A 25,089-nucleotide genomic window follows, 5' to 3' on the forward strand; every position below is an offset into this window, starting at 1 on the left:
CTGCTTCCTCCTCTGCTCTCCCGGCCGTGCCGCTCTGTTCCTCCTCTGCCCTCCCCGGATCACGACCGGATGCGTCGGCTCTTACTTATCCCCCCCCCCTGACCTGGTTGTGGGGTTTGGGGATCTTTCTATAGGTCGTGTCAAAGGAGAGTGCTCCTCTGGTGCCCCCGTAGTGTGGAGCGGGGGGGGGGGGGGGGGGTCCAGCCGTCCTGGTGTGCACCGATTGGTCAAGAGAACAACTAGCTCCGCTAACGTCAGTGCTTGGGGCTTTTTGTGTTGTTCGACAGCAAACCCAAGGCCTTGGAGCGCGACGTCACAGAGATGGACCCTGCACTCCGGTTAATGCTGCAGGAGAAGGAGAGGGCTGTGAGGACGCTGCAGGAGACTGGAGGTATACTCACAGGCATGGCACACACACGCTGCTTGGAGCAGCACACACACTCACACACACACGCACTCACACACGCGTGCGCGCGCACACACACATCCACACACATCCACACACACACTTCCGGCTCACACACACATCCGGCACATAGGCCCCACTACTTCCTGTCTGGGACCGGAAGTACGAGCGATCAAAAGTGAAAGTATGGTTGTTGTTGGGTTGTTGTATATTGGAGATTAATTTACTGGTTCATCAACTACAGACTTTTACATTTCTTCAATGATTTAAAAAGTTCCATCAATCTCGAAATCATCAAAATAAGGGTTTTAGAAATAAGGATTTTTATTTTTTGTATTACACTTTTTTGTTACACTTTTGGAATGCAATCTATCTATTCCCCTGAAATAATCCATCACATGATAATGCAGGCCTACACATTACAATATTTGCCTTTTCTTTTTATTAAAATCACAAGTGTAAGACGTTGGATTGTTTTGTCATTCAAATTATTATTTATACATGTTAATCCTCTAAACATGTTCTACATAACTACAAGAAATTGTATATCTTTAAACATGCAAAATAAATAAAGGGAAAACAGACACATAAATGGAGTGTAATATAACCCTTTATAAAGTTATGTTACACAACTACAGGGTTATTTCTTAAAGATATTCTCCTTGTTAAATGACAGCAGTATGATATTAATGCAGATCTCTCAGATCTCACATAGTAGAGATTCTAATTCTATTCTAATTCAGGAAACATTAGTTGTTTTGGTCGTTTGGTCGATTATTTTATTATCAAACAAAGTTCCTAGTCTGTTTGATTGACAGTTGAGATGATCAGGGGGGCAGAGTTTCTACCTTCTTCATGTATCCATGGACTGAGGAATGGATAGAGAGGCTCAGTGAAGGTGCAGCCAGTAGCAGAGTAGATATGAACCCTGGCTTCCACATCATAGAAGGAGACCAGACCCTCATCATAATCAACAAACAGCCCCACCTTCTGGAGCTCAGCTCTCAGAGGGAGACGGACAGAAGGGTTATCTCTAAATAAGAACACATTTTTGGAGTACCAAAGAGTCCAGTAACCCGTCTCAGGGGTAATCTCTGTCCGACCTTTTCTGTCGATGGACTCTCTGGCCACTCCTAACCACCATGCAGTCTTGTCTTTAACCTGGACCTCAAAGTAAAATCTCCCTGAGGAGAAGCTCTTCCTCGTGAGAACAAATCTATACGTTGTAAATCTCTTACGGTTGTCTGGGTGTTTGTTCCACACATCTCCATCATGTACTTGTTTCCCATCCTCAGACAGGATGAGACTGGGAAAAGCTGTATCAGGATCCAGAGTCACATCTACTTCATACTGCTGGAACCTTTTCAGTTCAGCATCATCAGGCAGCTTCTTCATCTCCATGTTCAGTGTCTCCTCCAGCTGATCCAGGGATCTCCTCAAGGTCCCTACGTATGACGGAGGACAGACCTCCACCGTGGTCCAGTCCCTGGTGGGTGGAGGATCCTTCAGGGATCTGAAGGTCTGGAGGAAGTGGAGGTGGTCTTCAGTGTGTGAGAGCCGCTTCACCTTTGAGCTTCTATTGGTCAGATCTTCTATTTCCTGCTCCAGCTCTTTGATGAGGTCTTCAGCTCGTTTCACTGTGGATTTCAGTTTCTCTTGAACCGTTCGGTTGAAATCATTCCGGCCCTTTTCAACACAGCCTATCAGAGCAGTGAAGACCTGCCCACCATGGGCTATCTCTCTGTCTGCGTCTTTGTTGCTCAGTTCCACTGTGTCTTTGATCTCCTTAATCTTTTGTTTTCGCTCCTGGATCTTCTGTGGAACTTCAGCCCTTCTCTTCCCCAGCTGGGCTTTCTTCACTTCATATTCCTCCTTTAGAGGTACAACAGGATGGGACTTGTGGTCTGTCACTGTGCACAACAGACACACACACACCTGTTCAGTCTGGCAGAAGAGCTCCAGAAGTCGGTCATGTTTCTTACACATCCTGTCTTCCAGACGGTCCATAGGCTCGACCAGCCGATGTTTCTGCAGGCGAGCGACTCTCTGATGTGGCTCCAGGTGGGTTTGGCAGAAAGAGGTAAAACACATTAGGCAGGACTTCACAGCCTTCTGCTGGGTCCCAGTACAGACGTCACAGGGAACTTCTGCTGGTTCAACACAAGGCTGCTCTTTTACTCGTACGGTTGTTCTAATCTGAGCAGCCAGCTCTGATAAGAAGGTATTGACCCGTAAATCAGGTCTTGTATGGAAAATCTCGTTGCAAACAGGACATTTGTACTGGACTTGTTCATCCCAGAACTTTGTAATACAGGTTCTGCAGAAGTTGTGTCCACATGCGGTGGTAACTGGACTGTTGAACACATCCAGACAGATGGAACATGAAAAGTTCTCTTCAGACCAGGAAGTGTTAGCACAGGCCATTCCTGGACACAGACGACAAGGTTCATGTATTGAGCAATTATAGATTTCTTATTCAATGACAGGAAGAGAGGTTTTAACTGCTCCTCAAAGTTGTGTTGTTTTACTCATTTGACTATTTGTTCCAAAATGCGTTTTATTTTCTCACCTAAAAGAGAGGACAGCTTCCACATCGGGTGGCTTTGGTTTATTTGAATGTTAAGTTTCGTTTCCTCAACATGACGTCCTCTGCTCTCCTCCCCTAACACCTGGCTCCTCCCCTAACACCTGGCTCCTCCCCTAACACCTGGCGACCCCCCATAACACCTGGCTCCTCCCCTAACACCTGGCTCCACCCCTAACACCTGGCTCCACCCCCACGGTTCACTGACGTTTCAAACTTCCACACCCTGAATGTTGAAGCATTCAGTAAAGGCCGCTTAAAATGCGTTGATATGTTCTCTCTTACTGCATTCAAATATTTAAAAAAAAGCCTGGGAAAAAAAGTAAAGTTTGTGATTCAGTGGTGATTTGTGACTAACAGTAAGAGCTGTACAAATACATTTGACTTGATTTTGACTGTGCCTGCGTCTCCCAGATTCTAACTTCATAAAACCTCTGAGTCATGTGACACGGGGTAGGGCAGACGAACCAGACCGACGAGTTCACCTTCAGTCAGAGCCAACAAACACTTGCAGCCGTGCGGCAGTTAATTTCACTGAATAAAAAATTGGTTTACCTAGAAAATTCACAAGTTATATGACGGAAGACTTAATGTATTGTTTATAACAGTATGGTGGGGATATAACCTCGCCCCCCCCTTCCTGGTAAAAATATTCCTTCACTTGTCATAATACAGTCCTTAATAACTATGGAGAAATTAAAATGCATGATATTAATGATAATGAAGTCATAATATTAGGAGACGAATAAATACAAATTCTATATTTTTTTATGTTGTTGCGGCTGTGGACTGACGGCCCGCCCTCATATGTAAACCCTTGTGTTTTACATTTATATGCAAATTAACAGCAGCAGGGAAGGGTTGGACAGTGTTTAGTGTGGCAAAACAGGAAACAGACAACTGAAAAACGAATGCCTTGCTGAAGTTGTGACAGATATAGTTGGTGATGGAGCAGGTAGGGGTTAGACGGTGTTTAAGGATAGATGTGGTAATGGAACAGGGAGGGGTTGGACAGTGTTTAAGGATATATGTGGTAATGGAACAGGAAGGGGTTAGACAGTGTTTAAGGATATATGTGGTAATGGAACAGGGAGGGGTTAGACAGTGTTTAAGGATATATGTGGTAATGGAACAGGGAGGGGTTAGACAGTGTTTAAGGATATATGTGGTAATGGAACAGGGAGGGGTTAGACAGTGTTTAAGGATATATGTGGTAATGGAACAGGGAGGGCTTAGGGGGCATCTTGCTCTATAGGATACATCAGGTTAGGCTGCAGACATTGGGGATCAAACCCAGAACCTTTCAGCTTGGAGTTGAACTCGCTCACCACTACACACACACACACACACACACACACACACACACACACACACACACACACACACACACACACACACACACACACACACACACACACACACACACACAGTTGTGTCTTAATTATCAAATGTTGAAACATACCAACATTTATTGTAACTTCTTGTTATGAGTAGAACCTCTCTATTTGCATGCGTTAACCTTGAGAACACAATTTTGACTACATTGGTAAAACTTGAACTCTAAACCTCGTGGTCCTCTAGCGACCTGAGACTGCCACCTACTGTCATGCATATGTAATAGCCGATCTATGCACACACAACACAGTATCACGCTAGTGTTTTCCCCAAAGTGAATTCGGGGAGCATTATCACAAAATTCTGCTGTAACTTAATCAATGCATTATATAGATTTGTTAATGATAAAATGATTTATAATATTAATCCTGCTGCCATCTGTCCATCAAACTCAATCTGGATAAAACGGCGTCACTGCCCTCAAGTGGTTTGGCTCGGACACTTCCCATTATAAAGTAGATCATGTTGGTGAATTCGTTTGGAAGTTGATTTACATTATAAATCACGAGACAGCAGTAAAAAGAAAAAAAAGCGACCAGCAGAAACGCTGTTATCCGGATATTGTGAGTAAGGGAGAAGAAAAGAGGCGTGTGCAGGAGGACAGGTTATTTCCCTCCCCAGGATTCAATAAGCATTCAGCCAACGTTACTGAACGGGTCAAGATCCACAGTTTGGACTACTATACAACATGCAATACTTTGATTATTTAATACGTCTATAAATTTTCTTCGGGGGTAATTCACTCAGTCAGTGTGATTTATTTGTGTTATCTTCAGTGGCCACTCAAGTGGAAATTCATCTTTGGCTTCACAAAAATACATAAACTTATAAACTTAAAATGACATACACCTTTTTGTGGCGTCACTCTTACAGGCAGACGGTCCTCTTTCCGGCAGCCAGCAAAGACACTCCCGAAGCCTCCCTGTCCCAGCTGCTGCAGCTCCTCGTACAGAGCGTCAAAGTCGGCTGAGACCACCCAGACCGTTAGTGAGTCTATTAACCCATCCATCCCTCCGTTCAGCCCTTCATATCTAACCCTCCATCTGTCTGACCTGTGCTGTAGGTCGTCAGGCGGGTCCTGCAGGAGGAGGAGATACGGGGGGAGCTGTGGTCGGAGCGCTCAACACCTCCAGACGAGCTGAGTCCTCTGTCAGCTCTGTCTGTGTCCCGGGATCCGGCTGGAGACCCCGGCCCCCCCCGGGTCTACACGGGCCTCAGAGGGGTCCTCCGGCCCCCCCACAGCCTCCACATGGGGAGGGTGTTGCCCTGTGGTGGTCCTCCACCTCTTGGAGGGGCTTGGGCCTTCCTCGGGATCCTCTCTGCTCCTCTGCCCCCTCACTAGCCCTCCGCACACGGAGCACACTAGCTCCCTCAGAGCAGGACTTTCACTTCCCTAAACATGTTATCTGTGATAGGGCTCCTCAGTGTTTCTATATACCGCCCCTCCCTCTGAACGTCCGCGGGGCGTCCGGGGGCTACTGGTTGAGGAGGTGGACCGGTAACCGGAGGGTGACCGGGTCGAGTCCCGACCGGTAGGTGAGCTATGTGGACGGGGGGAGTCGTTGTGCAGCACTCTCCTCCGTCCTCGTCCACAGAGGAGGTTCCCTTGAGCAAGGCACCTGAAGCCCCCGGGCTGCACTGCGGCTGCCCACTGCTCCGGGAACGCCGGGGTACCCCCCCCGTGTGTGTGTGTGCCCCCGTGTGTGTGGACAAGGTCACTCCTCTGTGTGTGTGTGTTCACCAGCTCCCGGATTGGTCAAGAGCAGAGAGAGAGAATAAAGGATATCTTAACTTAACTTCATTTAAATTGGAGGAATATGCTTCCAATGTTCTAAATGGGCTGCAGACTGGCAACAGATAATCCACGACAATATAAAAAAAAATATTTGTAATTGTTGACACACCTGAACATCTTTGAAAACACACACACGCACTCCTGCGCACACACACACACACAACCGGATGCGTCGGCTCTTACTCATCCCCCCCCCCCCATTCGACCTGGCCTGGTTGTGGGGTTTGGGGGTTCTTCGATAGGTCATGTCAAAGGAGAGTGCTCCTCTGGTGCCCCCGTAGTGTGGTACAGGGTCCAGCCGTCCTGGTGTGCACCGATTGGTCATTCCACGTTCCAACTGCTGTGAGACGGGCCGGTTCCCGGACTCAGCGACAGGGCCTTCTTCTGAGGCTTTGTCTGCTGTGCTCGTCAGAAACACATGTACTGGAGGCCCTCATTCAGGCTCAGATGAAAGCCGTGGAGAGCAGCAGAAGAATCCAAAGGTTCCCGGTGAATGGCAGGTATTTACTGAACAGAATCCCATTACGTCAGAAGAGAACAACTAGCACCGCTAACGTCAGGGCTTGGGGCTTCTTTTGTTGCTCGACAGCAAACCCAAGGCCTTGGAGCGCGACGTCACAGAGATGGACCCTGCACTCCGGTTAATGCTGCAGGAGAAGGAGAGGGCTGTGAGGACGCTGCAGGAGACTGTGGAGGTATACTCACAGGCATGGCACACACACACACACACACACACACACACACACACACACACACACACACACACACACACACACACACACACACACACACACACACACACACACACACACACACACACACACGCGCGTTTCCTGGATGAAGGAGATTATGTTTTAATTTGATTGGATTTATTAGTTAACCATGTTCCTCAAGCCTTGTAAGATCAAAGGGACACATAACATGCAAGGTGTGCAGCTCCCCCAGTGGGAGTTCTGTTGTACTACATCTATTTTAGATTCACCGATCTAAATGGGGTGACCTTTGACATTGTCGTACATCACTTAATGCGTAATGTACGACAATAATGAACACAATCCTAGATGAACTAGAGAAGAGAGCAGAGATAAGAGAGGAGGAGGAGAAGAGAGAGGGGAGAGGAAAGAGGAGGAGGAGAGGATGGAGAGGAGAGGAGAGCTGTCACAGTACTCACACACATGGGGAGTATCTTTACATGTAGTCACTGTGACCTTTGTGTAAGTGTGTAACACATGTTGTTGTAACTTTTACATTTCTTCAATGATTTAAAAAGTTCCATCAATCTTGAAATAATCAAAATAAGGGTTTTAGAAGTAATTTTTTTTTTTTTTTTGTGATACACTTCTTTTATTACAGAAATGGCATGTATACTGAACACTATTGGACTGGAATGTATCCGTGCCCTAGCCTGGCTATTGCCAGATCAAGCTCAATCGTAGTTTGCACGTTGGTCTTAACGTGGCAAAAACGTATCGGAAGCAGAAAGAAATGTATTGCTCTTCTCCAAGTGTAAGACATTGGATTGTTTTGTCATTCAATATTCAAATATAGATTACATTTTCAAATTATTATTCATACATATTAATCCTCTAAACATGTTCTACATTACTGCAAAAAATGGTATATCTTTAAACGTGTAAGAGAAATAAAGGGGAAACAGACAAATAAATGCAGCGTAATATCACCCTTTATAAAGGGTTATGTTACACAACTACAGGGTTAATTCTTAAAGATATTCTTCTCGTTAAATGACAGCAGTATGACATTAATGCAGATCTCTCAGATCTCAAATAGTAGAGATTCTAATTCTATTCTAATTCAGGAAACAACATTAGTTGTTTTGGTCGTTTGATTATTTTATTATCAAACAAAGGTCCTAGTCTGTTTGATTGACAGGTGAGATGATCAGTGGGGCGGAGTTTCTACCTTCTTCATTGAGCCATGGACAGAGGAATGGATAGAGAGGCTCAGTGAAGGTGCAGCCAGTAGCAGAGTAGATATGAACCCTGGCTTCCACATCATAGAAGGAGACCAGAACCTCATCATAATCAACAAACACCCCCACCTTCTGGAGCTCAGCTCTCAGAGGGAGACGGACAGAAGGGTTATCACTAAATACCAACCCGCCCTGGTCGGAGTAAAGGGTCCAGTAACCCGTCTCAGGGGTCGACTCTGTCTGACCCTTTCTGTCGATGGACTCTCTGGCCACTCCTAACCACCATGCAGTGTTGTCTTTAACCTGGACCTCAAAGTAAAATCTCCCTGAGGAGAAGCTCTGCCTCGTGAGAACAAATATATACTTTGTAAATCTCTTAGGGTTGTCTGGGAGTTCCTTCTCTACACCTCCATCATGTACTTGTTTTCCATCCTCAGACAGGATGAGCCTGGTATGAGCTGTATCAGGATCCAGAGTCACATCTACTTCATACTGCTGGACCCTCTTCAGTTCAGCATCACCAGACAGCTTCTTCATCTCCATGTTCAGTGTCCCCTCCAGCTGATCCAGGGATCTCCTCAAGGTCCCTACGTATGACGGAGGACGGACCTCCACCGTGGTCCAGTCCCTGGGGGGTGGAGGATCCTTCAGGGATCTGAAGGTCTGGAGGAAGTGGAGGTGGTCTTCAGTGTGTGAGAGCCGCTTCACCTCTGAGCTTCTATTGGTCAGATCTTCTATTTCCTGCTCCAGCTCTTTGATGAGGTCTTCAGCTTGTTTCTCTGTGGATTTCAGTTTCTCTTTCACCATTTGGTTGAATTCATCCCGGCCCTTTTCAACACAGCCTATCAGAGCAGTGAAGACCTGCCCACCATGGGCTATCTCTCTGTCTGCGTCTTTGTTGCTCAGTTCCACTGTGTCTTTGATCTCCTTAATCTTTTGTTTTCTCTCCTTGATCTTCTGCGGAACGTCAGTCTCCGTCTTCCCCAGCTGGGCCATCTTCACTTCATATTCCTCCTTTAGAGGTACAACAGGATGGGACTTGTGGTCTGTCACTGTGCACAACAGACACACACACACCTGTTCAGTCTGGCAGAAGAGCTCCAGAAGTCGGTCGTGTTTCTTACACATCCTGTCTTCCAGACGGTCCATAGGCTCGACCAGCCGATGTTTCTGCAGGCGAGTGACTCTCTGATGTGGCTCCAGGTGGGTTTGGCAGTAAGAGGTAAAACACATTAGGCAGGACTTTACAGCCTTCTGCTGGGTCCCAGTACAGACGTCACAGGGAACTTCTGCTTTTTCAACACAAGGCTGCTCTTTTACTCGTACGGTTGTTCTAATCTGAGCAGCCAGCTCTGATAAGAAGGTATTGACCTGTAGATCAGGTCTTGTGTTGAAAAGCTTGTTGCAAACAGGACATTTGTACTTGACTTGTCCATCCCAGAAACGTGTAATACAGCTTCTGCAGAAGTTGTGTCCACATGCGGTGGAAACTGGACTGTTGAACACATCCAGACAGATGGAACATGAAAAGTTCTCTTCAGACCACGAAGTGTTAGCACAGGCCATTCCTAGAAACGGACGACAAGGTTTATGTTTTGAGCAATTATTTATTTCTAATTCAATAACAGGAAGAGAGGTTTTCACTGCTCCTCAAAGTTGTGTTGTTTTACTCACCTAGTTACCGTCTTTCCGACTATTTGTATCAAAATACGTTCTATTTTCTCGCCTAAAAGAGAGAACTGCTTCCTCATCGGGTGGCTTTGGTTTCGATGTATATTAAGTTTAGTTTCCTCAACATGACGTCCTCTCCTCCCGTAACACCTGGCTCCTCTCCTGACACCTGGCTCCTCCCCTAACACCTGGCTCCTCCCCTAACACCTGGCTCCTCCCCTAACACCTGGCTCCGCCCCCACGGTTCACTGACGTTTCAAACTTTCACACCCTGAATGTTGATGCATTCAGTAAAGGCCGCTTAAATTGTGTTGATATGTTCTATTCCGTACGGCATTCAAATATGTTCAACCTTAAAAAGACTGGACACAGAGAAAAAAATAAAGCTTGTGATACAGTGGGGATTTGTGACAAACTGAGTAAGAGATACAAATACATTTGACTTGATTTTGACTGTTCCTGGTATTTTTTCCAGTCTTTATAAAAACAACCCTCTCCATGTGTTCCCATATAACCTTTATGGTTATTATTTCATATTAAGTTAACACTGGCAGTTAAAAAAGGCTTCTCCAGGCTTTGACCTCATAAAACCGCCAAGTCATGTGACTCGGGGTAGGGCAACGAACCATGCCGACGAGTTCACCTTCAGTCAGAGTCAACAAACACTTGCAGCCGTGCGGCAGTTAATTCCACTGAATTAAAAATAGGTTTACATAGAAAATGCAGAAATTATAAGATGGAAGACTTACTTATAACAGCAACGTTTAGTCAACATGTCCCCAGGAGGAGGGTTTTCAAGAGTTTTATAGGCCTATGTGGCATTTTTTTTATGATTTGTTGCGGCTGTGGACCGACGTCCTGCCCTCACAAAACCCTCCTACACACACACACACACACACACACTGTTACGCCCCCCCCCTGGTGGCTCGGAGTAGGACGCAACATAAGGGCAACAGGTTTGGGCAAGTGAGGGTGCAGTCACACAAAATCCAAGACAAAAGGTGAATTCAATATAAAGTGTTTATGTACAAAAAAGGCAACACAGGGATCAACAAGGACTGTCAGTGGCACCAAAGAAAAGAACATAACAAAACCCAACCCCCCATTGACAGGTGCTTTGCACCGAAAAAGTACAGTGGGTGGTGCTCACTCTAACCTAGGGTATTAACAACGGGTAAACCTACGTGTATGAAATATGTAAACCCCAGGGTATCTTACCTGTCCTTATTGACCCTGTGTGCACAACAAAATAATTAACAAAGACAAAGACAAAACTAAAGTAGGCTGCTAACAACTAAAGTAGTAAGGTTTAAACAAACGTGTAACAACTAAATACAATAAACCAACAAAGAAACCAAGCACTAGCAAACACTAGCAAACAGAGCTCAACCAAAGCTCTGCCACAGCTCAAACCAAAGCACTCCCCCCTGACAAACAAACACAGGACTATTTAAAGGGGAATGGTTGATGGGAGATCTGGAACAGGTGTGGTGATTTGGTGATCGGGACCAGGTGCGCACATCTGAGAACTTGGAGAATGAAAACAGGAGGAGGAGACAGAACAACAACACAAACATACTACACAAAACAGAACACAATACATATAGGCCTATACCATGCATAACATATAAGACATACAGAACACTGTACGTAACACACACACACACACACACACACACACACACACACACACACACACAATGTTGTGTCTTAATTATCAAATGTTGAAACATATCAACATATCTTCTTGTTAGGAGTAATAATAATAATAATAATACATTTAATTTAGAGGCGCCTTTCAAGACACCCAAGGTCACCTTACAGAGCATATAGTCATCAATCAAAACTATGTAAAACAGACTAGGAATAAAAGGAAAACAGAGGTTAAACATGAAGAATAATAATAATTAATAACACTCAAAGACGCCTAAAGTGAAGGGGGGACCTCACTAACCACCACCAATATGTAGCACCCACTTGGGTGATGCACGGCAGCCAATCGGTGCCAGAACGCTCACTACACACCAGCTTGAGGTGGAGAGTTAGGGATGAGGTGGAGAGTGAGGGAAAAGAACATATTTAAACACTATCGACCATATTTAAACACTGTCGATCACATTTAAACAATATCGACCGCATGTAAACACTATCGACCACATTTAAACACTATCGACCATATTTAAACACTAGGACCACATGTAAACCCTATCGACCACATGTAAACACTATCGCCCACATTTAAACATGTAAACCCTATCGACCACAATTAAACACTATCGACCACAATTAAACATTTAAACATGTAAACCCTATCGACCACATTTAAACACTATCACCCACATTTAAACACTATGGACCACACGTAAACCCTATCGACCACATTTAAACACTATCGCCCACATTTAAACACTATCGCCCACATTTAAACACTATGGACCACATTTAAACACTATGGACCACATGTAAACCCTATCGACCATATATAAACACTATCGACCACATTTAAACATGTAAACCCTATCGACCACAATTAAACACTATCGACCACAATTAAACACTATCGACCACATTTAAACATGTAAACCCTATCGACCACATTTAAACACTATCGACCACATTTAAACACTATCGACCACATTTAAACACTATCGACATTACCCTCACATAGCCACTAGGAAGCAGGATCGAACACACAAGCTGCATTAGCCCCACATAGCCACTAGGAAGCAGGATCGAACATATAAGCTGCAATAACTACTCCAGCCACGGATGGCAGCACCTTTGGACAGGTGAGGAGGGCGGAGCCATTACGTCACACAAGCCACGCCTACTTCACATAGGCCACTCCCACTTGATACTAACCAGCGCGGGAATGAGATTGGAGGGGAGAGAATCATATGCCGCTTTTCCACTGCATGGTACCAGCTCGACACGACTCGACTCGACTCAGCTCGCATTTTTTGCGTTTCCACCGCGAAAACATGGTACCTGGTACCTGAAGTGGCTGCTTTTTCTAGTACCGCCTCGCTCTAGGTTCCAAGCGAGCTGAGCCGATGCTAAAAGGTGACGTCGGCAGACGGCCGGCCACTGATTGGCCAGAGAGTGTGACGAAGTCACGAGAGCGACATGGCAACCATGCTGGTAACAGCCATAGCAGCGCCGCAGCCAACATATTCCACTTCTTCAACTTCTTCAACATGCCAGCTAATAATAGTAATGTTATCGATGTCCTCCATTGTTGTTATGTGGGTTCTGTCCATGTGTGGGTTGCGTAGGTCTTGTTTGCGTCGCGTACAAAAATACGTCACGGCCCTTTCGCGCAGCCGACCCCGCCCACGTCCAGGAGGTACTATTTGCGGTGGAAAAGCACCCGTGCTGCTACCGTGTCGAGTCGTGTCGTGTCGAGTCGAGCTACATGTGCGGTGGAAAAGCGGCATTAGGCAGACCCGCAGAGAGCCTCGGGCCTATGCCCCGGGGCTTGAAGTAGCTCTACGGTATTTTCTCTCCACGCGTGTTGGATACAATTCCCCCCCTGTCGCTTCATAGTCACCATACCGAAATACTTCAACAAATAAAGTGAGTTAAAAGCGACCCGGATTGGACTACTTTCTTCAAGAACGCGACAACAGTACTGTATATACTGTACTTTACTGTATATACCAGTAAAGTACAAGTACTTCCCCCCCTGTCGCTTCAGTCACCATACCGAAATACTTCGGTATAACCCAGGGTCTGAGTAGAACCTCTCGATTAGCATGCGTTAACTCTAAATCTCGTGGTCCTCTAGCGACCTGAGATTGCCACCTACTGTCATGCATATGTAATAGCCGATCTATGCACACACAACACAGTATCACGCTAGTGTTTTCCCCAAAGTGCATTCGGGGAGCATTATCACAAAATGCTGCTGTAACTTAATCAATGCATTATATAGAATGGTTAATGATATAATATTTCATGATATTAATCCTGCTGCTGTCTGTCTATCAAACTCAATCTGGAAAAAACGGCGTCACTGCCCTCGAGTGGCCTGCCTTGGACCGTTCACGTTATTTTTTTAGGATTAAGTCACTAACATCATTTTTTTTTCCGGGTGACAGAAGATGGAAAATTATTTAATATCTTTATTTTTCTTTCTAATTCGTCCTTTCTCTTATTTATTGCATGTTTTTCTAGGGAAATCTGTGGACAGCCTGAACAAACTACCTCATGTGATCAAATATGAAAAAAGTACACCTCAAAAACGATATAAACTATCTCAAACAAGTTGTTGTTCACATAGTGTTTTCATGGCTTGTGCAGTTCCTTTATCACATTGTATTTTTTTAACAGCTAAATAATTTAAATAAATTATGACAGAACATGAAAACTAGACCAAAACAACAATACATGTGCAACTTTCATTTCATTATTTAGAAAAGCTCTGAGCAGATGAAGTTCCAGATCGGCAGAACCAGAACAGTGGATTGGTTCTGGTGGTGGACCATGCGGAGGTATGGCCGCTGTTCCTAACGTATTCTCCTATCACTGTGATTATAACGGGTCACCCTCAGTATTCATTCACGTTTTGTGCTTCATTTCTAGTCCAAGAAGTACGGCAGCAGGAAGACTGTGGCAGCGAGGATGCTTGCGGTGGTGAACCACGTGGACAAGGTACCAGCTGGGGGCAGCAGGGCCCTCCGGCCCAGACTGTATGAGGGGCTTTCTACTGCTCACTGTGTAGTTGTTGACAGTTATTAATCCACAGCGTCTTACAGTGAATTCAGAAACGGTTTTATGGAATGACGAGGGTGGGGGTGGAGGGTGGGGGTGGGGGTGGGGGTGGAGGGTGGGGGTGTGGCCCTGAGCAGCTTGAGGCCCCGGGACCATGCGCTCTGTTTACAGTGGATGGATCTTAATGGGGAGGCGCACGCAGCCTTTGGGCGTGTTCTGTAAATATTCTAGAACACTCCGGGTGCTCCGGCGGGAGTCCTGGAGCTCTATATCTAAATAATACAATTTATGCATAGATATCTATATCATATGATAGATATTATCACGGCCAAAAGCTGTGTGCGCCTCCAGACGGTATTATGGATCTCAAACGACTGCCGAGGCACCACCGCCCCCGAAGGGGGCAGCGGGCAGCGCCGAGGCACCACCCCCGCCGCGTGGTGGTGGTGGTGGTGGCGGAGGTGGTGGAGGTGGAGGTGGTGGTGGTGGTGGTGGAGGTGGTGGTGCCTCGCGGGCAGCGCTGAAAACCAATCCATGGTTTTCATAGCAGAAGTGCAGTCAGGATTTCCACTGCTATTTACTTTACATGGCTACTAATTATCCAAAAGCTTGCACTTTAATTTATGCAAGATGTAAAAATTCTTCTCAATAGAAGGATATTAATATTAGCGGCAAAACGCTTAGCAATTTGGAGTATAGGCGGTTTACATTCTGCCTGCTTGTGTCATTATTTAAAAAAATATGCAGCGCTTGGCCTTTCATGTTGGACATAAATAGCCTCAAAACATTTAGATTTCAAGCCTCAGGTTTTGCGAAGGTGTTTAACGGGGGCCTCAGAGGTCAGGTGGGGGTCCGCTCTGACCCCGAGGTGAGGGCCTCAGAGGTCAGGTGGGGGTCCGCTCTGACCCCGAGGTGGGGGCCTCAGAGGTCAGGTGGGGGTCCGCTCTGACCCCGAGGTGGGGGCCTCAGAGGTCAGGTGGGGGTCCGCTCTGACCCCGAGGTGGGGGCCTCAGAGGTCAGGTGGGGGTCCGCTCTGACCCCGAGGTGGGGGCCTGAGGAGGAGGGGTGGATGTCGAGGCCACAGAAGGTGGTGCTGGTGACGGAGGGTGACCGGGTCGGGCGTGGAGGGCCAACAAGGATGGCTTCCGTCTTGGAGCTATTGAGTAACAGGAAGTGAGCCGTCATCCAGGCCTTTGTCTCCTCCAGGCCGGAGTGTGGATAGGGCTGCAGAGGGGGGGGGGCTTTGTTTTGACGTGGAGTTGGGTGTCATCAGCGTAGCAGTCGAAAGACATTCAATGCCGACGTGCGCGTCCGGTTCATGGAGACGGGGCGGTAGTTGGCAGGTGCTGCGGGGTCAGAGCTGGGCTTTCTGGGTAGTGGCCTGATGGAAGGAGTTCTCAGAGGCGTGGGGTCGCGGCCGGGCCGGAGGGACTGGTTGATGGTTTGGGGGATCATGGGACTCACTGCAGTGACTTCCTATCAGGGCTGAGGGAGATGGGTCCAGGTCCCAGGGGGAGGGCTTCGTCTTCCTTAGGATGGGTGAGGGTTCGGGTTCTGAGTAGGGCTGGGACGACGCGTCGACGTAATCGATGACGTCGTCGCATAAATTACGTTGACGCGAAAAATGCGCGGCGATAAAAAAAGAAATTAAAAAAAAGATGGGCGGCGCCGGAGCGTAGTGGCAACGCGAGTGGCTCCTCAGACTTTCATAAGTGCAAGGCGCCACGCACTCGTTCCTCTAAAGTATGGGAATTCTTTAATGTGAAAGGAAACGATTCCGTGATATGTCGTCTTTGCAAAATGGAGATGACTTTCCATTCTAGCACTACGGCAATTCACCAGCACCTGAAGAGGCGCCACCCGGTAGCAGCTGCAGATGACTGAGCACCGTAGAATTCTAAGAATGCATTACTTTGCACTTTTATTTTGGAATTTAAAGGCAATAAACACGTATTGCAATGTTAAGGAATTCATATTTTTTTCATTCAGATAAGTAAATCAACATGTATAAATTGCTATCAGTCAATTAATGGGGAGATAATCGAGAATCGAATCGAATCGAAATCGAATCGGACTGAAAAAATGAATCGTTAGATGAATCGATTAAAAAATAATCGTTTATCCCAGCCCTAGTTCTGAGTGATGTCCGTGGAACAGCAAAGGAGCTGAGTGGTCCCGGACTGAGGGTCTGCGGATGAGACTGGAGATGCAGGAGGGGCGGAGGGGCTGGGGAGAAGAGGGGGGGGGGGGGAAGAGGGGGGGGCCAGGGGGGCTGGGGAGAGGGGGGTCCTACAGCGAGCCCCTCAGTGACACGGTCCCGGTTCTACCCCCACATCAACCACAGCCCTGGTGACTCCAAGCAGCTTTTCTCACCCGTAAATCGTCTCCTCAAACCTCAGCCCCCCTAACGTCAGCGACAGGGCCTTCTTCTGATGCTTTGTCTGCTCTGCTCGTCAGAAACACATGTACTGGAGGCCCTCATTCAGGCTCAGATGAAAGCCGTGGAGGGCAGCAAAAGAATCCAAAGGTTCCCGGTGACTGGCAGGTATTTACTGAACAGAATCCCTTTACGTCAGAAGAGAACAACTAGCTCCGCTAACGTCAGTGCTTGGGGCTTCTTTTGTTGCTGGACAGCAAACCCAAGGCCTTGGAGCGCGACGTCACAGAGATGGACCCTGCACTCCGGTTAATGCTGCAGGAGAAGGAGAGGGCTGTGAGGACGCTGCAGGAGACTGTGGAGGTATACTCACAGGCATGGCACACACACACACACACACACACACACACACACACACACACACACACACACACACACACACACACACACACACACACACACACACACACACATCCAACACACATCTGGCACAGAGGCCCCACTACTTCCTGTCTGGGACCGGAAGTAGGCGTGATCAAAAGTAGTGAAAGTGAAAGTATGTGATTTACTACTCACACATGCTCCTCCTCATCTCCACCTTCTCTGTCCTCTCATTGGTAGAACGTCCGCTCGCAACAGTTTCTTCTACTAAAAGTAAACTCTAAAGATTAATGTTCTAAACATGCCAACAGAGAGTTTACAAGGCATTTTCCAAAAGCGAGAAATCAATAAAGGTTTCGCATTTCCTGGATAAGGATGTTTTAATTTGATTGGATTTATTAGTGAACCATGTTCCTCAAGCCTTGTAAGATAAAAGGGACACATAACCAGAGGCGGACAGAGTACACAGCTTCCTTACTTGAGTAAAAGTACAGATACCCCTTGCTAAATTTTACTCAAGTACAAGTAAAAGTACTACAGTCAGATGTCTACTTAAGTAAAAGTACTGAAGTACTTGTTTTTAAAAGTACTTGAGTATCAAGAGTACAAGAGTATGTTTTCTAAAGATTGCATTACTACTGCCACAGTGCTTACATTTATGTATAGAAACGTCCTACATGGAGTTATGAAAAATGTTAACACCTTGGAGAATGTAAAAGGAATTGAAAGTAAAATCAAGTAATTTTCATCTTTTTACCATGGCAATAGCACAATAGTACAGTATAACAGTATACTCAAGAACATAAAAACAATTGCTCAGCTTACATAAATATGCAATATCAGAAAACAAAATTCAGCTAACAATTCTATGTATGTGTGAGTTTCTCCGTTTTTTTATCAATCAAATCAATAATCGTCTCTCATCTAATTCTGACCATGGAGTTGGCTTTGGCGGAAAGCGAAGGTGATTGCTGATAGGCTGAAGGCTGTCCTAATCAGTTTGAGAGGGAATCACGTTTGAGAGGGAAACAACAAATTGAGGGTTTCCGTGATTTTTCTTTTCTCCTTTTATTTTTTATTTTTCAGAAGGAGTAACGGGTACTCACGGTTATGGATAGAAATGTAACGGAGTAAAGAGTACAATATTTGCCTCTCAAATGTACTTGAGTAAAGTCATGAGTACTCCCAAAAAATGATACTCGAGTAAAGTACAGATCCCTCAAAATTGTACTTAAGTACTGTACTCAAGTAAATGTACTCCGTTACTGTCCGGCTCTGCACATAACATGCAAGGTGTGCAGCTCCCCCAGTGGGAGTTCTGTTGTACTACATCTATTGTAGATTCACCAATCTAAATGGGGTGACCTTTGGACATGTGAACACACTTAATGCGTAATGTACGACAATAATGAACACAATCCTAGATGAGCTAGAGAGGAGAGTAGAGATAAGAGAGAGGAGGAGAAGAGAGAGGAGAGGAGAGGAGAGCTGACAAGACAAAGTCACAGTACTCACACAGTTGGGGAGAATCTTTACATGTAGTCACTGTGACCTTTGTGTAAGTGTGTAACACATGTTGGGTTGTTGTAACTTTTACATTTCTTCAATGATTTAAAACGTTCCATCAATCTCAAAATCATGAAAATAGAAGTAGAAGTACATTTTTTGTATTTTTTGTATTACACTTCTTTTGTTACAGAAACGGCATTTATACTGAACACTATTGGACTGGAATGTATCTATTCCCTAGCCTGGCTATTGCCAGATCAACCTGAATCGTAGTTTGCACGAGGGTCTTAACGTGGCAAAAACGTATCGGAAGCAGAAAGAAATGTATTGCTCTTCTCCATCTCCGGCAGAATGGGTGCGGCTACACAGTCGGTCTATTCCCCTGAAATGATCCATTACATGCTAATACAGGCCACACATTACAATATTTAACCTTTTATTTTTTATTAAAATCACAAGTGTAAGACATTGGATTGTTTTGTCATTCAATATTCAAATATATATTACATTTTCAAATTATTATTCATACATATTGATCCTCTAAGCATGTTCTACATTACTGCAAAAAATGGTATATCTTTAAACGTGTAAGAGTAATAAAGGGAAAACAGACACATAAATGGAGTGTAATATAACCCTTTATAAAGGGTTATGTTACACAACTACAGGGTTAATTCTTAAAGATATTCTCCTCGTTAAATGACAGCAGTATGACATTAATGCAGATCTCTCAGATCTCACATAGTAGAGATTCTAATTCTATTCTAGTTCAGGAAACAACATTAGTTGTTTTGGTCGTTTGATTATTTTATTATCAAACAAAGGTCCTGTTTGATTGACAGTTGAGATCAGTGGCGGCGCCAGAGATTTTTTTCTGGTGGTGCTATGGGGGTGCTCGGCGTTTTACTGAGGGTGCTATGAAATTAGGGTGATAGCATATGAGTCTCATTTTTCTCTACTACAACACCTCCCCACCATATCTTCACATATGTTTACACGTTTGCTCTCTAACGGGTCTTTGGGGAAGGCCTACATAAAAAGCGCCATTCAAATCGATCGTATTATTATTGTCATTAGGCTACTTCGTAGCCTAATGACAACGTAATCCCAAATACTTCGCTTACCTCTTGTGTGTTGATTAAGGTTTGCGCCAGATGACTACCAGGTCACCACTACCATGAGTGACAAATTAAATTAAACATACCAAGTTCAATACACTTCTAACTAAAGACGGCAGATTAGAATGTCAGATAGATTAATTTACACAGGCAAAGAGTCAGAAATGCTTTTCAAAAAGAGCCGATCCATTTTCGTGATTTTGTGAACGCTTGACTTAAAATTGACCGATCGCCAGGATTACTGTTACTTAGCACAATCACGTTCACGCACGCAACGTGTCTGTGTCGTGCTACGTGAACAATCTGTTTATTTCAATCTGTTATTTTCTTTTGTGATTAAAATATTATTATCACACAATACAATTTATTAAGAACTCAGAATGAAATTAAATAACAATAGTAAATAAACCATTATTTTCTTGGGGGTGCTATGGGGGTGCTATGGCCAATCTAGGGGGTGCTCTAGCACCCCCTAGCCCCCCCCTGGCGCCGCCACTGGTTGAGATGATCAGGGGGGCAGAGTTTCTACCTTCTTTATTGAGCCATGGATCGAGGATTGGATAGAGAGGCTCAGTGAAGGTGCAGCCAGTAGCAGAGTAGATATGAACCCTGGCTTCCACATCATAGAAGGAGACCAAACCCTCATCATAATCAACAAACACCCCCACCTTCTGGAGCTCAGCTCTCAGAGGGAGATCGACAGCAGGGTCATCATTAAATACCAACCCATCCTCGTCGTACCAAAGAGTCCAGTAACCCTTCTCAGGGATCCACTCTGTCTGACCTTTTCTGTTGATGGACTCTCTGGCCACTCCTAACCACCATACAGTCTTGTCTTTAACCTGGACCTCAAAGTAAAATCTCCCTGAGGAGAAGCTCTGCCTCGTGAGAACACATCTATAGTATGTAAATCTCTTAGGGTTGTCTGGGAGTTCTTTCACTACACCTCCATCATGTACTTGTTTCCCATCCTCAGACAGGATGAGCTTGGGATGAGCTGTATCAGGATCCAGAGTCACATCTACTTCATACTGCTGGACCCTCTTCAGTTCAGCATCACACAGCTTCTTCATCTCCATGTTCAGTGTCTCCTCCAGCTGATCCAGGGATCTCCTCAAGGTCCCTACGTATGACGGAGGACGGACCTCCACCGTGGTCCAGTCCCTGGTGGGTGGAGGATCCTTCAGGGATCTGAAGGACTGGAGGAAGTGGAGGTGGTCTTCAGTGTGTGAGAGCCGCTTCACCTCTGAGCTTCTATTGGTCAGATCTTCTATTTCCTGCTCCAGCTCTTTGATGAGGTCTTCCGCTCGTTTCACTGTGGATTTCAGTTTCTCTTGAACCGTTTGGTTGAATTCATCCCGGCCCTTTTCAATACAGCCTATCAGAGCAGTGAAGACCTGCCCACCATGGGCTATCTCTCTGTCTGCGTCTTTGTTGCTCAGTTCCACTGTGTCTTTGATCTCCTTAATCTTTTGTTTTCTCTCCTGGATCATCTGCGGAACTTCAGTCCCTATCTTCCCCAGCTGGGCCGTCTTCACTTCATATTCCTCCTTTAGAGGTACAACAGGATGGGACTTGTGGTCTGCCTCTGTGCAGAACTGACACACACACACCTGTTCAGTCTGGCAGAAGAGCTCCAGAAGTTGTTCGTGTTTCTTACACATCAAGTCTTCCAGACGGTCCATAGGCTCGACCAGCCGATGTTTCTGCAGGCGAGCGACTACCTGATGTGGCTCCAGGTGGGTTTGGCAGTAAGAGGTAAAACACATTAGGCAGGACTTCACGGCCTTCTGCTGGGTCCCAGTACAGACGTCACAGGGAACCTCTGCTGGTTCAACACAAGGCTGCTCTTTTACTCGTACGGTTGTTCTAAACTGAGCAGCCAGCTCTGATAAGAAGGTATTGACCTGTAGATCAGGTCTTGTATGGAAAATCTCGTTGCAAACAGGACATTTGTACTGGACTTGTTCATCCCAGAACTTTGCAATACAGGTACTGCAGAAGTTGTGTCCACATGCGGTGGTAACTGGACTGTTGAACACATCCAGACAGATGGAACATGAAAAGTTCTCTTCAGACCACGACGTGTTAGCAAAGGCCATTCCTATGAACGCACAACAAGGTTCATGTATTGAGCAATTATAGATTTCTTATTCAATAACAGGAAGAGAGGTTTTAACTGCTCATCAAAGTTGTGTTGCTTTACTCACCTCGTTCTTAATTTCTGTCAGACTATTTGTTCAAAAATGCATTTATTTTCTCGCCTAAAAGAGAGTACAGCTTCCACATCGGGTGGCTTTCTATGGATGTTAAGTTTCGTTTCCTGAACATGACGTCCTCTCCTCTCCTCCCCTAACACCTGGCTCCTCCCCTAACACCTGGCTCCTCCCCCACGGTTCACTGACGTTTCAAACTTTCACACCCTGAATGTGGGCGCATTCTGTAAAGGCCGCTTAAAATGGGTTGATATGTTCTCTTCTTTACGACATTCAAATATGTCCAACTTTAAAAAGACTGGACTCAGAGAGCCCGGGGAAAAAAAGTACACTTTGTGTTTCAGTGGTGATTTGTGACTAACTGAGTAAGAGCTGTACAAATACATTTGACTTGATTTTGACTGTGCCTGCCTTTCCCAGATTCTACCCTCATAAAACCTCAGAGTCATGTGACACGGGGTAGGGCAGACGAACCAGACCGACGAGTTCACCTTCAGTCAGAGCCAACAAACACTTGAAGCCGTGCGGCAGTTAATTCCCCTGAATTCAAAATAGGTTTACCTAGAAAATTCACAAATGATAAGACAGAAGACTTACTGTATTGTTTCTAACAGTATGGTGGGGATAGACCCCCCCCCCCCCCTTCCTGAGACAAATATTCCTTCACTTGTCATATTGCAGTCCTTAATAACTGTATGGAGAAATCAAAATGCATGATATTAATGATAATGAAGTCATAATATCATGCGAGAAATAAATAAAAATTCAAACTCCGCCTTATTCTTCTTCAACATGTCCCCAGGTGTCTCTGTGAGGATTTTCAAGAGTTTTAAATGTGTCATTTCTTTATGATTTGTTGCGGCTGTGGACCGACGGCCCGCCCTCATATGTAAACCCTCCTTGTGTTTTACATTTGTATGCAAACTGCCAGAAAGGGGTTAGACAGTGTTTAAGGATATATGTGGTAATGGAACACACACACACACACACACTAGGGATGGGCAAAATGATTATTTTCCGGGAACTAGTTTCCAGTTCAGTTCAAACGATTCGTTTATTTGATTCGTTCGTTACGTCAGATTATGTCATTTGGTGTCGGCCCCCCCCCCCCCCGCGAGACGGCCGTGAGCATAATATAAACCACTTCTAGGCTCTAACCCCCGTGAAAATCAAGAAGAAATACTATATTGTATAACCAAACGTCCCACCAAGATTTATACCACTTGCTTACTCTCTATATTTCATTCATGGTTTTACATTTATAATTTTATTTTACTTTACATTTAATTCTTCATTGTTCAGGCATTACAGAACTTTCATGGTCATAAATAAAAAATACGAACTGCAGTTTAATTTCTTTGTTTGTTCTTAAATTGACGTAGAATGGAGCAAAGACTCCTTGGATTGGGAAATGCGTTTATCCAATATACAGATGGAGGTCAAGTCTATTTTCGAAAAAATGTAGGGGGATATATGAGAGGCCCCACATCGAATGGTATGACCCAAGATACGTCAGACAGAGAAAGCGCGCATATTCGACGGTACCGCCTTGTCATTTGTTTACCCAGGTGCCATTGCAACGCCATTGCTACCTCTCATTGGCTGAATCTTTGAGAACGTTGTGGACTCAATCAATAGTCGCGGGGAGACGAAGCTCTGTTCGTTTGTATATTTTATTTACGTGACCATATTTTTGGTTTATGTTAAAAGAAAAGAATCAAAGAACCAGTTCTTCTTGTTTTGGGGAACCTGTTCTTGTCGTTCACGTTCGGGATTCGTTCGTTGTAACGAATCGGTCGCGACCGACTCATCCCTAACACACACACACACACACACACACACACACACACACACACACACACACACACACACACACACACACACACACAATAAGATATCACGGCCAGTATCGACCTCTGCTCAGGAATCAAGTGAGTGAAGCGTTCCCAAAGCGTCTTGTGTTCAGGGGAAATCCACATCTGATCAGAATCCATGGTTTACTGCATGAAGGGAGACCCAGACGACCTCTGATAGCACCGTCAGGTCTGTGTTGGACCGTCCCTGAAGATCTGTGACCCAATCACCTGCTCACGTTGCCAAGGCGATGGCACTGAGACCAGGCATGCATGGCTTCTGACGAGGACTGCTGTAATAAACCAAAGAACTCTGATGAATCCCTCTCAATCGTTGTGAACAGAGTTAGGGATAGGATAGAACCATAAGGAAAAAAATATATACTTTTATTTTTCATTAAATTGAATGAGAATTGTACTAATTGTACTAATACTATTTAGCATTTCAGACGAAACTTGGTGAATACCTATAAGGTCATTAAGGGGCCGGTAGGAATGGGGAGTCTATCAAAGGGATGCCTACAGCTTGGTAGTAGACAGTGGAGATCGAACCCAGCGCCCTTTGTCTGGGGGACCTAACACCCCACCCAGACACTAAACGGACATCTCAGTCTGACCTCCAGTGTCCTCTCTGCCCCCACGGGGGTCACAGAGCCCCGTGGGGGCCGAGAGCGCCCGCTGCCGAGGCACCACCGCCACGGTGCGGGCAGCGGGGCTCCGGCGGGAGACAAGCGCGGGCAACAATCCCTTTCTCCTCCATGTCGCGGTTCATGTACTTCAGGGAGCCAGAGCCAAAGTTCCTTTCCCCCTATTCCTTCTCAACCATGGCTGAGATAACCCCCACTACGAGTCTCGTTGTGGACATACCAGAGACGTCGTAGAGAACCCGACGTTTGGCGTCATTAGCGGGCTTATGAGAGCGGGTAAAGCAGAGAAAGGGGAGGTAACATGTCCCCGTGTGACTACATACAGGGAAAATTACAAATCGTCGAGTCTGACCTTTGTTCTTTCAAAGGCAGAGCAGGATACCTAGTGCTCGTATTACACCTAACACCATTCCTAGCTGCTGGGGGACCATAGGCAGGCTAGAGGAACTCATATTAATGTTAGAAAACCTCATAAAGTGACATTTTCATGC

General features: G+C 45.6%; 3 protein-coding genes across 3 annotated transcripts in view; 1 reads left to right on the forward strand and 2 right to left on the reverse strand.

Moving 5' to 3' along the window:
- LOC132473805 (disintegrin and metalloproteinase domain-containing protein 8-like) overlaps positions 1 to 25,089 on the forward strand; it is a 107,334-nt gene that overhangs the window by 42,158 nt on the left and 40,087 nt on the right. Inside the window, exons 2-3 of the mRNA XM_060074082.1 lie at positions 14,201 to 14,277; positions 14,369 to 14,437. Of these exons, the coding sequence (XP_059930065.1) occupies positions 14,408 to 14,437 (30 nt within the window). The 5' untranslated portion in view covers positions 14,201 to 14,277; positions 14,369 to 14,407. The remainder of the gene's footprint in view (positions 1 to 14,200; positions 14,278 to 14,368; positions 14,438 to 25,089) is intronic.
- The window catches only part of LOC132473796 (E3 ubiquitin-protein ligase TRIM39-like), a 78,400-nt gene that overhangs the window by 28,131 nt on the left and 25,180 nt on the right, over positions 1 to 25,089 (reverse strand). The gene's annotated exons all lie outside the window — the stretch shown is intronic.
- Positions 1,179 to 2,915, reverse strand: LOC132473797 (E3 ubiquitin-protein ligase TRIM39-like). Its single transcript, XM_060074070.1, has one exon. It carries the CDS (start codon positions 2,828 to 2,830, stop codon positions 1,205 to 1,207), a length of 1,626 nt encoding a protein of 541 aa, XP_059930053.1. The 5' UTR covers positions 2,831 to 2,915; the 3' UTR covers positions 1,179 to 1,204.

This window comes from Gadus macrocephalus, chromosome 15 (assembly GCF_031168955.1).
Source record: "Gadus macrocephalus chromosome 15, ASM3116895v1".
Classification (NCBI taxonomy): domain Eukaryota; kingdom Metazoa; phylum Chordata; class Actinopteri; order Gadiformes; family Gadidae; genus Gadus; species Gadus macrocephalus.

Coding starts and splice junctions, on each gene's coding strand:
- LOC132473797 (XM_060074070.1), bottom strand. CDS start 2,830: ATGGCCTGTGCTAACACTTCCTGGTCTGAAGAGAACTTTTCATGTTCC.